This window comes from Oenanthe melanoleuca, chromosome 14, assembly GCF_029582105.1.
Source record: "Oenanthe melanoleuca isolate GR-GAL-2019-014 chromosome 14, OMel1.0, whole genome shotgun sequence".
NCBI lineage: Eukaryota > Metazoa > Chordata > Aves > Passeriformes > Muscicapidae > Oenanthe > Oenanthe melanoleuca.
The window spans coordinates 7,704,453-7,722,075 of NC_079348.1; the positions used below are offsets into that span (position 1 = coordinate 7,704,453).

General features: G+C 47.6%; 1 protein-coding gene across 2 annotated transcripts in view; it reads left to right on the plus strand.

Annotated features, from left to right (window-relative positions):
• The window catches only part of LMF1 (lipase maturation factor 1), a 139,443-nt gene that overhangs the window by 85,292 nt on the left and 36,528 nt on the right, over window positions 1-17,623 (plus strand). For both annotated transcript variants that reach the window (XM_056503242.1, XM_056503241.1), the window contains one exon: window positions 5,133-5,300. In XM_056503242.1, the coding sequence (XP_056359217.1) occupies window positions 5,133-5,300 (168 nt within the window). The remainder of the gene's footprint in view (window positions 1-5,132; window positions 5,301-17,623) is intronic.

Sequence of the window (17,623 nt, forward strand, 5' to 3'; positions counted from 1 at the left end):
TTTACAGTGCTGAGGCATGAAATTGCAGAGCAGAATCTTCTCCCCAAGCCCCCTTTCCCCTCTGGTGGCTGCAGCCACCATTCCCTAAGAAACCCAACCTCCAGACGTGAATCACTGCTGGGATTTTTTTGGGATTTTAACTTTTCCTTCGCTCAGCCGGGAGGAGCTGGGACCTGCTGGAGCTCTGAAAAACCTCCGAGCAAGGGCTGGCTGGGGAAAGGAGTTAAAAATGAACCAGCAGATTTTTTTATATATATAAAAAGTAAAAATATATGTTCTCCATCTGAAGTTTATTTAGGTCCTTTGGGAGAGTGGCGCGGCACCACGTCTCTACTAAATTGCCAACATTTTATGGCCGTGCTGGCACCGAGTCAAACACACATCTCCTTGGCTTGCTCTGCTGTCTTAAACAGGCAGATTCCAGTCTGTTTTTCTATGGACTGAATATTCCTATTGACTGGGCGAGGGGAGCTCTGCCCAGCAAGAACCTACAGGCAACTTCTCTTTTTATTGCTTTATCGAGGCTTGATTATTTTGATATTGCTCTGCTGAAGAGCCGACCCCTTGTGACCCACTGGATGTCAGAGCAGTGTGCATTTCAAGCCAGATCCTGCTTTTTCTATTTTTTTTTTTCCTTTTTTTTTTCTTTCCTTCTGATTTTGTTTGGATTGGAATCTTATTAATAACTGGAAAGTTTTGAAGGGGCTATTTTTAACTGCTTAGCTGTCGTGAGTATTTCAGCAGCATGGACGTGGAGCTTTGAGTGTACAGGTAAAACACCCCAAGCACAAGGTTCTGCTGGGTTTAAACCAAGCCTGAGCAGCTCCCCAAACCCTTCCCTACATGAGAATTGTGCAAAATCCTGCTCATTATCAAGATCACTTGATAATGCTCATTAATCAAGGTCGCTGCCTGCATGGAGCCTTTCCATGGTGAGGAAGCTCCAGAATCTCCCTCTGTTCCAAGCAGGGTGATTTTTAGGAATCCTTGGTTGCTGTAGAACCCAAGACAGGCTGATGTGAGGCAGGACACTCATCAGGCCACACTTCCCAGCAGCTGGGAGTGACCCCTTTATCTCCTGTGTCCTTTACATCTTCTCACGGGGCTGGGGAGATGCTCCTGTCGGGTTTGGGAACGTGCAGCTTTGATCTGCAGATGCCTGAGCAGCCAGGTCAGCATCTGGGGCAGGATGGGCTGGCAGGGAACAGCCTGCTGGACCTGTTGGATCAGCCTTTGGACCACGCTGATCCAATTACACCCCACGATGGAGAATCCTTTTTATTTTTTGGTCCAAAGCTCAGGAGAAGCGAGGGCTTTGCTTTGAAGCTGAGGGGATGAGTTCATGCCTCAGTGCTTGGGAAGCTGGAGAGCTGAGCTTTGCAGCTCATCTGGATCTTCCACAGCACTCCAGAAAACATTCAATAAACCTCCCAGCCTGCTTTTGCAGGGGACTGCTGCTCCTCACGCTGGGCTGGCTGTGCCAGAGGCTTTCCCTGTTTGCTGACACTGGGAGCCTGCAGAGCTGCTCCTGACCTGTTCACTGCCCCTCTGTGGGGTCAGGGGGAGGATATTCCATCCTTCCATAGGACAAGGAATGGCTCCACACTGCCAGAGGGCAGGGCTAGATGGGATTTTGGGGAGGAATTGTTCCCTGTGAGGATGGTGGGACACTGGCACAGCTGTGGCTGCTTCTGGATCCCTGGAAATGTCCAAGGCCAGGCTTGGATCAGCCTGGGACAGTGAAAGGTGTCCAATGCCAGGGGGTGGCACTGGATGAGATTTCAGATCCTTTCCAACCTGGATCATTCTGGAATTCTGTTTTGTTTTGTTTTGTTTGGTTTTAACCAAATAGTTGATTTTTCTCATTATTTATTCCTATTTGCTGTTGTTCCATTTCCTTGTTTTTCAGGATTTCCTTGCCATGAAGTGCAATCCTTGGTTGGATTTGTCAGTCTTAGAGGGCTTTTCCAACCTGAACCATTCCATGATCCCCTGGTTCCTCACCCTCCAACTCCACACTCCCCTGCTGCTCAGCTGTGCTGTGAGCCCAGTGAAGAATCCCAGACTGGTTTGGGTTGGAAGGACCTTCCAGCCCATCCCATCCCATCCCATCCCATCCCATCCCATCCCATCCCATCCCATCCCATCCCATCCCATCCCATCCCATCCCATCCCATCCCATCCCATCCCATCCCATGGGCAGGGACACCTTCCCCCATCCCAGTCTGCCCAGTCCCAGCCCTGTCTGAGCACTGGGTTGTTTGAGGACAATGTGGGATTTGTTTCCCTGGAGCTTTCCCTGGGCTGGGCTCTCCAAGCCCGGGATTAAATCCTCCCTTGGAGTTTCTGGAAAGCAATAACGGGGCTGGGAGGAGCATGGGCACTCACAGCCCCCAAGAAGAGCCCTCACTCTGTATAATGGCCTTCTGTTGGCTTTTAGTGGGGTGCAGTTTAGTAAATTAGGAGTCTTCAGGTACTTAGCACTTTAATGGCTCTCACTAAGAACATAATTAAACCATAGACCCCGTAGGGAGAAAAAAAAAACCAGTTTATTGTGCGTATTTTTAGACTGTGTTACCAGCCCTCATAAAACCTGCTCGATGCAAGGCAGGTAACAGGCCTGAGCTGGCGACCCAGAATTCCTCCAGCAGCACTCACACCTTACAAATCTGCCCCGTGAATTACAGAATTCATGTTCCTGCTCCCATTTCCACAGGCGTCTGCAGCAGCGGTTCCTGGAGGGGCGAGGGAGCACCAGGGTTAGGATGTTGTGCTGACACACAAAGCCAGGGGTTGCTAATTGTTGTTTTTTTTTTAATTTAAAGTTATTTTCAGGCTCTCAGAGGTGCCCAGAAATGGGGCTGCTCTGAGCCCACAGCTCTGATTGCAGTAATAATAATGATAATTATAACAATTGTATCTTTATATAATTTTATATTTGTAATTATGATAACAATAAATAATGATGATAATGATATGATTGTGATCATGATAGTGATAATAATAATGATAGTGATCGTGATAGTGATAGTGATAATGATAATGATAATTGTAATGGTAATTGTAATGATAATGATAATGATAGTGATAGTGATAGTGATAGTGATAGTGATAGTGATAGTGATAGTGATGATAACAATTTTATAATTATAATTATACCATTTTATATTTATAATTTAGTATTATTATAACACTGAATAATAATAATTATTATTGTGATAATGATAATGATAGTGATGATGGTAATAATAATAATAGCAATTTTATAATTATAGTTATACCATTTTTATAATTTATTATGATTATAACAATGAATAATAATGATAATAGTTATTGTGATAATGATAGTGGTAGTGATAGTGATAATGATAATTGTAGTGATAGTGATAGTGATAGTGATGATGATGATAATGATAATAATAATAATAATAATAATAGCAATTTTATAATTATAATTATACCATTTTTATAATTTATTATGATTATAACAATGAATAATAATGATAATAGTTATTGTGATAATGATAGTGGTAGTGATATAGTGATAGTGATAGTGATAATGATAATTGTAGTGATTGTAATAGTGATAGTGATGATGATGATGATGATGATAATAATAATAATAATAATAATAATAATAATAATAATAATAATAATAATAATAATAATAAATAATAGCCAAGGAACAACCTGCCTGCTTGGAAGGATCAAACCATTTCCCAGCACTGTGGGACTGAGCCATCCCTTTGGGAGCATCCCTGGAACGCTGCGAGGGTGCACAGGGCGAGCTGGGGGCAGGTCCTGGGGGCAGGTCCTGGCAGGGGAAGGAGCCGGGGGACACTGGGGCTGCCCCGACCCCCCGGGCTGGCTGGAGGGGCCCTGGCAGAGCTCCCTGAGCCCGGCCCGGCTCCATCCGGGCAGGAAGGATGCGGTCTCATCCTCGGGGCCGCTGCAGCCTGCGAGCCCGCCCAGCCTTTATTCATCCCAGCCTTGCTGATGGGAATTACAATAGCTGTGGGATTTGGCAGCGGGAGCCTGCTTGGCTGCCACGCATCCTGCAGGATTTGCCCTGCTTTGTTTGTATTTTGGATTTAACTACAAATAATTTAAAGATGTGTTGTGTCTCATTCAGTTAACATTTGTGTTTTCAACCTCTCTCTTTTGTTGTTGTTGTTGAAGTTTTAAAACAATATCAAGGAATTCAAGCCTGTCAGATAAATTCACTTTTTTTTTTTTTTTTTTCCTCCAGTTGTGGGATTTCTTAGGGTGACGCTTATTAACATATCAGTATTTGGGGTTGTTCCTTTTGAAAAATTTGCTGTTTTCTTCTCCTGGATGGAAAAATCTCCCAGCGTCAAAAAATTTCAGGCTGACAAAAGAATAATATTGTCCCAAGGCCAGTATGTAAATACCTTAACCAGTATAACATGTTTAGAGGAATTACACTTTCCTCTCCCAAATTACCATCTTGGAAAGCAGCTCCAACCACCACTTTTATTTGAATTTTAAACATTTTGAAAGCAGATCTTCGAGGTTTTGAAATCTGGTTTCCATTCCTGGCTCTGTGTGACCCGAGGCCTGACCCTGAGCAAACCTTGGGCTCAGTTTCTGGATCTGCTTTGAGGATCCTCACTCAGTTTAACATCCCTCAGTGCTGATCTAAGTGTAAGATTCCAGTGTTCAATAATAGTGGGGTTAATTTAAGATGGGGTTTGGTTATGATGACAAAAATTTAAAATCTTGGTTTTGAAGAGATGAATTTGTTTAAAGATGCATGAAAAAAAACGTGAATGAAGTAATTTCTCTGCAGAGAGACGAGTTCCCAGAGGTAAAGGATGCTCAGGGAGAGGAATAAGGAGTGAGGCCAGAACTTTGTACCTTTGTAACTCTGAGATTTGATTTATTTCATTTTCAAAGCAAGATTTTTTTTTCTTACAGCTTTCCCAACCACGGGTGGTGGCGAAGCGAGGCAAGCTCCTCTGCAGGGCATTTCCACCCTGAACACATCATCCTTTTGCACCCTGTGCCACAACCAACACTTCCTTCAATCACAGCGAACTAGATTGGGAAATCTGAGATTTCACACCGAATTTTGGAGGGATTAATGAGTTTTTTTTCCTTTGCTGTTGCAGACGCAGCCGGTGCCCAGCCCCATCTCGTACTTCATGCACCGCTCGCCCTGGTGGTTCCACCGCCTCGAGACCTTGGTCAACCACTTTGTGGAGCTGCTGGTGCCCTTCTTCCTGCTGCTGGGCAGGAGGATGAGCATCCTGCACGGGCTCCTGCAGATCCTCTTCCAGGTGAGCTGCTCCTGCTCCATCCAGCACAAACCCTGGGGAGGGGATGGGGTTGGTCATTCTGGAGAAAAGGGGTGACCTGGTCACTCTCACAGCTCCCTGAAGGGTGGCTCTGGTCAGCTGGGGTTGGTCTCCTTCTCCAGGCAGCACTGACAGAGCCAGAGAACACAGGAAATATAGAGGTTGGATGTTAGGAAAAAGTTTATTATGGAAAGAGTGATGAAATACTGGAATTGTCAGCCTGGGAGGTGGTGGAGTCACCATCCCTGGGTGTGTTTAAAGGACACTGGATGTGGCACTGGGTGCTGTGGGTTAGTTCAGGTGTTGGGCTGGGTTGGACTCGATGGTCTTGGAGGTCTCTTCCAGCCCAGTGATTGTTGATTGTGTGATTCCAACCCAGTGATTCTGTGATTCCAACCCAGTGATTCTGGGATTCTGTGATTCCAGTCTTGTGATTTTGTGATTCTGTGATTCTGTGATTCTGTTACTCCAATCCAGTGATTCTGTCATTCTGTCATTCTGTCATTCTCTGATTCCAGCCTGGGGATTCTGTCATTCCAACCTGGTGATTCTGTGATTCCAGTCTTGTGATTTTGTGATTTTGTGATTCTGTGATTGTGTGATTCCAACCCAGTAATTCTGTGATTGTGTGATTCCAGCCTGGTGATTCTGTCATTTTGTGATTCTGTCATTCTGTGATTCCAGCCCTGTGATTCTGTGATTTCCTGAGGTCCCCTCCTCTCCTGGGATTCCCCACTCCTCCCAGCAGCATCCAGAGGAGCTGGCTCAGGGGGCAGGACAGGAGTTCAGGCTCCAGGCAATGAGGATGATTCCAGCCAGGAATTCCTGGGTATTTCCCACTGCTTTGTTGTTGTGTGGCAGAGAAATGGCAGGATAAGTGCACAGGCTCTGTGGGGAATCCTTGTGATTCCCCCAAAAGTTAATTTTCATAGACATCTTTCCATCTCTGAAGGGATTCTTCTTTCTGTATTTATCACTCAAGGATTGTTCTTTATCTCTGAAAATGGTTGAGCTGCATTTCACAAATACCAGATTCACTGTGCCAAGGTTTAAAATGAAAATAATTTCTTGAAAATTTGATGGATTCACGTTCCAGTTGATTTTTTGGATGGGGTTTTTTCTGTTCCTCTGCAAAACTCAGAAGCTGCTGCATAAATACTTCCCTAGAGCCCATCTGACTCCTCTCCTCTCTGTCCTGGCAGAGTTCAGAGAGCTCATGGAACCTCTCAGGCTCTGTTTCCAGCCCTTGCTGCCCTGGCTTTGTTCAGCATCATGAAATCCATCCTCAGGAGCTGTTACAGCTTCCTGTGAGTTCCTGTCATGGTTAAACTGGAGAACAGCTCAGAGAGGCTCTTGGTGAACCACAAAAATGCTGATCAGGATGGGAAGGTCTGAGAGAACCCCTGATGAAGGAGGGCAGGGTTAGATTTGAGATCAAGGAGAAATTGAAGAAATGTTGATCTCATTAATTACAAAATCTTTTAAAGCTAAATAGTCTAATTAAAAGTTAAGACTTATTTATTTTTTTATTTATACTTTTGACTCAATGACTAAACACTTGTGACTCACAGTGTGGCATTTTTTATTCAATTAAAAATATTATCTAAACCTAAGAAGAAGAACAACAAGAAGGAAGAAAAACTTATTCTCCAAAACTTCAGTTTTGTTCCATACCTATTACTATATTCTAAAACCCCAAATTTCAAACCCTTTACCATGTGACATCACACAGTTAAACTACATTTATTTAAACTACACTCCAGTGATTTCAGTTCCATTACTTAGATCCAGAAACCTCCTCTAAACCCTCAAGTCAGCGTTCCCCTAAAAATCCACGACAAAAATAATTCAAAATCTCAAAATCCCAGCACCTGGAATGGAGAAAAGTGTCCCCAGTGGGGTTGGAACAAGGTGATTTTTGAGGTGCCTCCCACCCCAGCCCATTCCATGCCCAATTCTCCCCTCTCATCCCCTTCTCCCTTTGGGTTGCTCCCAGTTCTGGCTCCTCCCTAAGGAGCAGCAGGGTCCTGGGGGAGCTCAGGCAGAGCCAGGGGACCTGGAACAGCCCAGCCCAGCCCATAAATGTCCTAATGACAGTGAGGAAATGCACCACCCAGCCCCTTTAATTGGCCCTTTATTGATAGCTGGCAATTACTGACTTGTTTCTATCACGAGGGGAGGCTGAGGAGGCAGAAAGGCTCCCAGTGTAAGAGGCAGCTCTGGTGCATTTATAGCATTTCAACAAAAACCTGTTTATTTAATATTTACTGCCCTTTTCTTCATTCAGAATGACTTTTATTGACAGTCCTTGTGCTCTGCAAAGGAAGCAATAAAGTTTAATGTTGATATACCACTTAATTCTGCTTTTCAAGATTTGAATTGACATTACAGACAAGTTTTATTGGACATTTTATAATTGTTATTGGAGTCGTGGTGGCGAGGTTGAGTGAGTGTATTTTTCCAGATTCCAACTGGCCTGGAGAATATTGCTTTGTCAGGAACCCAAAAAAAGTTGGGCTTTAAAGGAGGAAAGTGATTTTTGATTTTTTTTTTTTCCAAGTGTGAACTTATTCTTCTTGCCTGCTTCATGTTTGTAAGGAAAAAAGCTTAGAGAGAGTGGAAACATCAGAGAGGAGGTGCTCAGCAGCCTGAGGATGGATGGGTGTCCACCAGGGGTTGGGATTCCTGCCTAGAGTTATCCCAGGGGAGCTGGAAGCTGCTCCTTGATCCCATCCTGCTGGGGTGTGTGTCTGGTGGGATTTAGGGTGGGTGTGATGGACACCAGAGTGCTGCCAGCACCTGGATCCCCCTGGAGGAGCCACAGGGACCCTTGGGGTGAGCCCAGTCCCAGCAGATCCATGAAGGGCTCAGTGTTGCTGCTCCTGGCCAGGAATGGTCCCTCCTGCTGTTGCTTTCCTGCCCCTCAGCATTTTTGGGGTTTTTGCCACGTTGTGTTTGTGAGCTCAGCTCAAATCCCACCATTTGTGTCTGCCAGGAATAAATGATCCCTGGAAGTGTCCAGAGAACTGTGGATGTGACACTTCAGGGCATGGTTTAGTGCTGAATGTTGGTGTTTGGATTTGATGATCTTAAAGAGCTTTTCCAACCTTAATAATTCTGTGGTTTGCTGGATTTTGTAGCAGAGGTGGGGTCTGGGCCTCAGAACTGCTCACCTGGATCTGAAACACCCCAATATTCAGGAGAAATCAAATTAAAACAGGGCTGTCAGTAGCTGGAGGAGGGCAAAAGATATCTTGGATGGTCTTGGAGACCCCAGGGGAGGTCTGGACTCTTATTCTTGGTTCTGTGGAAGCAGCAGGGCAGAGCCTGCCCATACCCCAAGGATTTGTGGGGTGCTGCTGGGGAAGGCAAATCCTTCAGCTTGGTGGGGATTTTGCTGCTCCCTGGATCTGCCTCCTCCAAACCCTGGATCTGTGTGTTTTTCACTCTGTCTAATTCCCAGCTCACACCAAATGCATTTCTTGGCTCCTTGGAAGCCAGGCAGTAAAATTACACTGCTTGGCAAACGGGTTGATGAGGGGAAGCAAGAGGGAAGCCAAAAAAAAAGGCAGAAAAAGCCACCTTGCCCCTCAGAGCTAGCAGGTAGTGCTGGGTTGGAGTGAGGGAGGGAAGGGGCTGGGGGGGATTTGGCAGTGCCAGGTGGGAAGGAGCTGCAGGATCAGAAAGGTGAAATCCATAAATGAACAAATGGAATGGAAAGTCCACAGCTGGTGCTGTTGGAAAGGCAGGGGCACAGCCATAAAGGCACAATCTGGGGAGTTTAGAGTGTGGGGAGATTTTTAAGCTTTTAAATCCTTTTGGATCTGGATGGATTTTGGAGTCTGAGTCCTTCCCGTGGCCCCTGGAAGCTCCTGGTGTGTTCTCCAGCTCGGAGCATCCTGGGTGAGCTCAGCCCCAGGCACAGCAGGACAGAATTCCCTGGGGGAGCTGGGCTGGAGCCTGTGGAACATTTCCCCTCCAGGTGCTGAGTGTTGGAGTGTGAGGTTCTGCCCTGCTCCCACAGAGGTAACCCCGGGATGGTTTCCAGCAGGAGCCATCTCCAGGGCACAGGGTGACAATGGCAGGAGCGCAGGGTGACAGTCACAGAAGCAGAGAGGTGACAGTCCTGGAGCACAGAGGTGACAGTGGCCAGAGCAGAGAGGTGACAATGGCAGGAGCAGAGAGGGGACAGTGCCTGAAGCAGAGGAGTGACAGTGCCAGGAGCAGAGGGGTGACAGTCACAGAAGCAGAGAGGTGACAGTCCTGGAGCACAGAGGTGACAATGGCAGGAGCAGAGAGGTGACAATGGCAGGAGCAGAGAGGTGAAAGTGGCAGGAGCACAGAGGTGACAATGGCAGGAGCAGAGAGGGGACAATGGCAGGAGCAGAGAGGTGAAAGTGGCAGGAGCACAGGGGTGACAATGGCAGGAGCAGAAAGGTGACAATGCCTGAAGCAGAGGGGTGACAGTGGCAGGAGCACAGGGGTGACAATGCCAGGAGCAGAGAGGTGACAGTGCCAGGGGCAGAAAGGTGACAATGGCAGGAGCACAGGGGTGACAGTGGCAGGAGCAGAGGGGTGACAGTGCCCAGTACAGAGGGATGACAATGGCAGAAGCATAGAGGTGACAATGGCAGGAGCACAGGGGTGACAGTGCCAGGGGCACAGGGGTGACAGTGCCACCGAGGCACAATCCCTGCAGAAGGCAGGGATGAAACCACCACATCCAAACCCCTCCAAGTTTCAGAGCCCTGCACAGAATCCCCAGCCCAGCTCCCCCCAGGGAGCACTTGGGGACTTTGGGAGATGGAGAGGGACCCCGGGGGGGATGTGGCACAAATGTGGCACAAACTCCAGCTCTGCTCCCCTGGAAACCAATGTGCCCAAACTGCCCTTGCCCAGCTGGGCACTGCACCAGGGACAGGCACCCCTGGGACCTGGGAATGTGCAGGAGAGCAGCACCAAAGTCGTTTTCCTCCTCTTTTTTTTTTTTTTTTTTTTTTTTCCTTTCAGGGAGAAAACAGTTGTTGAACAGATATTTTCTGTTTTTTTTTTTTTTTTCCTCCTTGGCTTGGCCAAACCCCAACCTCTTAAAAACGTTGATGGAAGCGGACGTGTCCCTCTGGCTGATTTTGTTCCCATCTCTCCAGGAAGGCAGGGGGGGCCAAGTGGGGCTTTCCCCCCTGGTTTTTTGGGGAGGGGAGAACCAAACCCCCCTGTTGTCCCAGCACTGCCTCTGCCACAGCACGGGATGCTGGAGGGATGAGCTGCCCCTGCAGCCACACACACACACAAATGAATTCAGGCTGCAGCAGTGCCACAGCTGCAAGAGATTGTGTTGCTGACTTAGGAGGTAGCAGAGGTCACAGCAGCAGCCTGGAGAGAGGGAACAAAAATTAACCAGCCCCCCCTCCCTGCAGAAAGTGTCTGAATCCAGTGTTTGTTTTCACTTGTCAGATCCGAGCTGGGGCTGTTCTCTGGTGGAAACCAGGGGTGTCTCCAGCAGGATTAGCAGGGTTACAGCAGTGCTAGGCTCGTGGCAGCAGGATCAGACCCTCATTAGGCTTTAATTGGGCACCCACAGGACGTGGGTGCTGCTCAAGGAGGGGTTTGCTGTTTGGGGTTTTTCTGTGTGGTGTTGTTAAGGTGTGTGAGGATAAGGCCCAGCTCACTGGAGGATGGAGCAGCCAGAAAATTCAGGAATTGTTCTGCAGGTCACACAATCCCAGAATGGGTTGGCTTGGAAAAATCTTTAAATCCCATCCAGTGCCATGGGCAGGGACACCTTCCACTGGGCCAGGTTTTTCCAAGCCCTGCCCAGCCTGGCCCTGGGCACTTCCAGGGATCCAGGGGCAGCCACACTTCTCTGGGAATCTGTGCCAGACCTTCCTCACCCTCACAGGGATTAATTTCTTCCTGATATCTAATGAAAATCTCCTTTCTTTCAGTTTAAATCCATTCCCCCTTGTTCTATCAGTTCATGTCCCTGTAAAAAGTCACTTTCCTGCTTTTTAACAAATCCTGAGGATGCTGGGGGGTGAGGTCCCCCCTGCCCACCTGGGTGGGTGTCACTGCCTGGGCTGGGCAGGGGCTCCCCAGCAAGAACAGAGGAAATTCAGCCTTCCCCAAAGCCCAAACCTTGTTGATTTTGTTGTGGTTTAGGAAGAAACAACAAACAGAGAATCCCAGTAAAATGAACAGCAGAGAGGACTGGGCCCACAGAAAAGAGTTCTGCAGTTCAGTTGTTTAAAAATCCACTTTGGATTATTAAATCTCACGGGGTGTGAGGTGGAAGGTGCAGGGAGAGAGATCCAGAGGTTCTTTGGGAATGTTAGACTGGGATTGTGGGGGTTGATCCCCAGCCCTGTGCACCCACCCTGCTCCTGGGTGAGAGTGGATGGGGTGTCCCTGCCCCAGCCCCTCCTGGATCCCCCAAATCCCCTCCCTCAGCCCTGGCCCTGCTCCAGCTCAGCTTTTCCCCACAGCAAAACAAAAGAAATGTGAAATCAAAGCAGTTACAGGGCAGATTTTCTGTTACATTTAAGCCCCCTTAAATGAAATGCTGAGCTCTACACCCTCCCCTACAAGAAACATTCTGAGTTAAGCAGGCAGAACCCAAACTATTTAATCACTCTGATATTTGATTTCACATGCAGCTCGATAGGATCTGCTGTGCCAGACACGGGAATAGCAGCACATACCACCCCAAACCAGTAAATAACACTGCTCCCATAATGGGGTCTGGGATTAGTTAGCAACAAGTTAAGTCCTTGCATTCTGCAGTAGTCAGAGGGACTGAGAAACACTCACTGGGAGCCATAGGAGTGCATTTAATTAGCTCCTGATTCAGGGCACTGGGGGTTTTTTCTCTTCTTTTTTTTTTTTTTCTTTTTTTCTTTTTTTTTTTTTTTTTTTTTTTTTGAAATCATTAAATAAAGTGTCACCCCAAGCCAGTGCTGTAAACTCTATTTTGATTGTGGCTGCAATAACCCCTTTGGGCGTCATTCAGATTGTACTAAACAGTTTCTGGAGAGTGCTGGTTTCTCTCAAAATAAACCCCAGCCCGGCTTTGACAAGCTCTAATGAAAAACAAATTGTTATATTACTTAGAAAAATAATTTGAAGGAAGTCTGAATTAGTTGTAAAGGTGGAAAAGGTTCAGCTACTTGAAAATAGAAATTTGGAAGGTATTTATTTTAACCATTAAGCCAGTGGCCTTGAAATACAGCCTTGTTTGTTCCAGAATGCTCCTAAGGAGAGCCATGAATCACACTGTTAATCAGTCTGGGACTTGATTAATTGGGGAGGGGAGCAGCAGTGACTGCAGCAGGCAGAGCTGGAGCTGGGCTCCTTCAGCAGCACCACCCTGCTGGCACAGGGCTCTGCAGGCATCCCTGGGGCTTTTTTGGGGCTCCAACGCAGCTCTTTGGGGTTTTGGCAGCCCTGGATTCGTGGAGTCTCTGCTGTTGGCTCAGAAGGGGCAGGTTTTCCATGGGGCAGGGTCTGGGGTGTCTCTGTTACCCTGGGCTGGCTCCCAGCTCACCTTTGCTGCTGCTCCTGCCTCTCTCTTAAACCTGAGAGGGAGATTTGACGCCCAGCCGTGAAATCAGATTTGCACAGGAGGCTCCCAGAGCTGGAGAAAGCAGCAGGAAAACCAGGATTGGTTTTCACTCCTGGCTGGCTTTGGGGTGGCTTTGGCCATCCAGGAGCACAGGCTGCTTTTAGGGCACCTCATGTTCCAGCAGGCTCAGGTTCCTGCCACGTGTGCCAGGCTGGAACAGAGCTGGTGGCACAGAGGAATGGCAATGTGTCCTTGGGAATATTGGGAATATTGCTGAGCAGAATCCAGAATCACCAGCTGGATCCTTCCATTGCAAAATTTGCTTAAATTCAGCTCACCCAACCCTGAGTGTTGGCCACCTCACAGCTTTCCAGGGGCCTTTTTCTGCTCCCTGTCCCCTTTCCCTCTCCAGGAGCAGCTTCCAGAGCTCATGTGGCTCTGGGGCAGCTCCAGGTGCTTGGTTTTTTTCTCCCTGTTTGGATTTTGTACCTGATTTTCCAAATTTTCCTCCATGCTCCAGAAGCTTTGTGTTGTGAATTTCTGAAATTCTGAAATCCTGAAATTCTGCAGCAGGAGGATGCTGGCAGTGAAATGATCCGAGCTGGTGCTCCCAACATCTGCACTTCCCAGATGGGATTTGGGATTCAGCTCCAGGCTGGGAGATAAAGGATGTGTTGCACATGTGAGTGCAGGGGCATAAAACATTTCTGTGTGAGGAGAGCCAGAGCAGCTGCAGAGCAGAGCAGTTCCTGGTGTCCCTGACATGATCTTCACCATGTTCTGGCACCGTGTTCCCAGGGATAATTATTTATTTACCTTTAGGTGTAGCTGCTAAAGCTGAGTGAAACCATCACAGCCCGTTCCTGTGCCCAAGCCAAAGCACTCGCCCACTAAAATGTGTCAAGTATCTTTAAATAGCTGTGAATTTCTGCAGTTTCAGTGCAATGGTTTGAGGAGATGGTGAAGGTCTTCCAAGTTTAATTCCATTTTCAGTCCTTATCTGAGCTGGTGCCTTTGCACCTTCCCAGTTCTTGGCTCCCCCCAAGGCTCTGCTGTTCAGCAGGGTGACAGTGGTGGGATTTGAGATTTGGGATTTGGGATTTGGGATCTCTCCTCCTACCAGCAAGATGACAGGACTTTTAAATAATGTTTTCTACTCTGTTTCAAAAAAATAAAAAAAGATGGAATCAGAACAGCCTAACTGGAAACAGATGGCAGATGAGAAACTTCTTTTAAAGAGGATTTTTAATACATTTATGATGAAGAAAATGCTTTCTTGGTGTGGGAGATGGACGTGTGAGGACAGAGTGTGCCCGTGCCAGCAGTGGAAGGGGCTGCAGTGGGATGGTGCCTTTGGTGTGGTGTTCTTGGAGCGAGGGGAGGATTTTGCTGCTGGCAAAGTGACTTTCCTGGCTGAAAGGAGGTTTCTTCCCATCCCTGCTCCTTCATCTTCCCTCTGCCACCACTGGCTGTCAGAGCAGCTTTCACTCTGCTCTTACTGTGGGCTCCTGGCATGGCTTTCCTGGAGTGATTTGGGTTGGAAGGGACTTTTAGAGCCCATCCAATTCCAACCTTCCAACACCTTCCACTATCTCAGGTTGCTCCAAACCTCATCCAACCTGGTCATGGACACTTCTTTCCTGGGAATCCTGTGTCTTTTGTCCTCCCAGAGGGTCAACTTGGGGGTTTTTTAAAATAATTTGCATATTGCAATCATTTCTGTCCTGCCAAGTTAAATGAGTATGTGCCTTTATGTGTAAAACCATCCACAGACAGAGCTGCCACTTCCCCCAGTGACTGGACAGCTTTAATTAAAGCCATTTAAACAGCCCCACCCCATCTCAGAGGATGGATCTCGCTGTCTGGGCTGCTCAGGGACGGAGGTGAAGACGGATTGTCTCTTTTCCTGCTTTGATGAGAACTGCTTGGCTCATCCTGGGTTTGTGTTCCTGAGAAGCGCTGCTGCCCCCAGAGAGGTTTTGTTTTGCTTTGGAGGCGCAGGGCTGAGCGCAGCCCCGGGATGCTGCAGCCCACACGCAGTTTGCACAGCTGCACACCCTGCCCGCTCGGCAGGGGCGGCACCTCCGCCTGATGCAGCCCAGGAGCTGCAGGAAACTGTGTCACTGCTCACTTCCATCTCTAGGAAAACTGGGATTTGGGCTGTGCCTCGGGATCAGTGCAGGATCCTCTTGGAGCAGTGGGGCTGGTTTGGTGCTGTGCTGGGACGGGCTCCTTCCCCTGGAGGTGGGATGGAGATGCTGTGCTCAGTGGCCAGTTCCCTGGGGAATTGTTTGCAAACCTCAACCTTGCTTTCCCTTTTTTGGGGAGCAACATCCCATCCCATCCCATCCCATCCCATCCCATCCCATCCCATCCCATCCCATCCCATCCCATCCCATCCCATCCCATCCCATCCCATCCCATCCCATCCCATCCCATCCCGTTCTCTTTGCTGTTCATCATTCCCAGCAGGCTGTGGCTCCCCCCACCCCATTCCCTGGCAGTGTCCAGGGCAGGCTGGGCAGGGCTTGGAGCAGCCTGGGCTGGGGGAAGCTGTCCCTGCCCACATCAGGGGGTGGAAATGATCTTTGAGGCTCCTTCCAACCCAAACCACCCCATGGTTTTGACTGATCCTTGTAAAAAAATTCCGTTATTTGTGCTGAGGGTCCTGGATTTTTGCTGCTGCTCTAAACCCTGAGCTGAGCCCCAGAACACCTCGTTCCAGGCAGGTGTTTGCAGCACGAGGTCTCACCTCTGCTGCTTTCCTCTTGGATTGCAGCTCCACTGCTGCCAGGAGCCCTGTGCTGCTTGGTCCACGTCCCTCAGTAACTTTTTCCACACTTGAAACTCCCTCTGGGGCAGGTTAAGCTCTGCAGGAACCACGTGGGTTTGGTGTCCACACGTGGAGCAGTTCAGGGAGAGAAGCAACATTTTAAATTTAACCCTGCTCCAATTAGGAAAACTTGGAAGCGGGGAAAAATCCCAGATCAGGCCAGTTTTGGAAAGGCTGAGGAAATCTGGGAGGAAAATGCACAAAAAAGAGCAGTTTGGGAATGTTTTGTCCCAAATTTTGGCCTGTGTGGTGTGGCAGTGATGGTGGGGGATGGCTCATGGGTGGATTCCCTGCACTTTGTGAGCAAACAAGCAGAAAGGGACAGGTATTCAATAGAATCCTGGAATGCTTTGGGTTGGAAAGGACCTTAAAGCTCATCTTGGGCAGGTTCTACATCATGGTCACCCTTAGAGGAGCTGCCAAAATCCAGGAATGTAGAAAACTCAGGTCAACAGAAATTTTAAAATTTCCTCTGGAAAAACAAATCAGATTGCATTGATTGTTTGGATGGGCCTGGGAATGGCAGCAGTGGGGAGTGTGGAAGAGACAGGGATTGCTTTTATGGCATCATTAATGCCATTTATTCCATAGACAGCAGTTGTAATCCCCACACAAATCCCTCTGGAGCAAATCTGCCAGCTCTCCTCATCCAACACGGATAATCCCTGCAGCCAGAAACCTCAGAGGGAGCAGAGCAAGGTGAAAGGGTCAGGGGGGCACCCAGGGCACCCAGATCAGCTCCACCTCTGAGATTCCAGGGCCAGAGGGATGGAGCTGGAGAGTCCTAAAGATGGAGAGAGCTCATTTTCCTGGGGAAGAAATGTGGCCAGAGATAAGAACTGGAGCTTCAGAATGTTGTGTTCCTTCCCAGCTCCCCTTCTGCACCCAGGCAGGAGGGATCAGCTGGAAAGTCCTGGCTGGGCAGTCCCTGGTGCCCCCCAGAATCCCTGCTGGAAGGTTTTCCTCTGCCCTGAACCCAGGGAAAAGGAGATGTTTTCATGGAAATCTCTTCCTCAGCCGCCTTGGCAGCCAAAGCTGAAAGGATTGGAGTCTCTTGCCCCCCAGCTCCAGTGTGAGCCCCAGCTGTGATCCCCACACGCTGCAGTGAGTGAAAGCACCGCGGGGAGTTTGGAGGAGCACATCCTCTTCCTTCTCAGAGTCGGGTTACAGCGACCCCAGAACATCTGCACTCGCTGTCTCAGGGCTCCCAGAGCTTCTGCTGCCTCAGAGCCTTTGTTCAGCCCTGGGCTCAGGGCTGCTCTCAGCCTTCCTGCCTCTCTAGAAACACCCCTGGAATTTTCCTGGTGGCTTTCCATGGGCAGATGTGCAGCAGTACTGTGCTGTGCTCTGTATTGTGTGCACCAACCAAATTATATTTGGCTGTTTTTCTCCATATTTTGCTGCCTAGTTGTTTTTTTCTACATGTTTTGCTATTCCTTCACACACTTATCTGTTTTTCTATGTATTTTTTAGTTTAAACCAATATTTATAACAAGTACACAAACCAAACCATTTTAAAGTATTTTTTAAAATATTAAATATTCAAATATTAAGTATTTTTCATCTGTTAAACCCTTCAAAACCACTAAAACATAAATTGTACTAAATTAAAAAAAAAACACTAAAAAAACTAAAAATCAAAATACCAAAATTAAAAAACCTGAAATAAAAGTTTTTAACAACCACCAATCATCATACCTAAAAAACTCGTGCAAAACGTGCAAACAGCATAAAAACACCAATCAAAAATACTTAATCACATAAACAATAATCTTAAAATATATAATTAAAATGAAAAAATAAATAATAAATCAACTTCTACATAATCATAATAGTTTACTGTCCAAAAATCCTGTTTCTCCCACCCAGATGGATCTGCCACAGATCCATAACTCCATGGCTGTTCACTGTGCT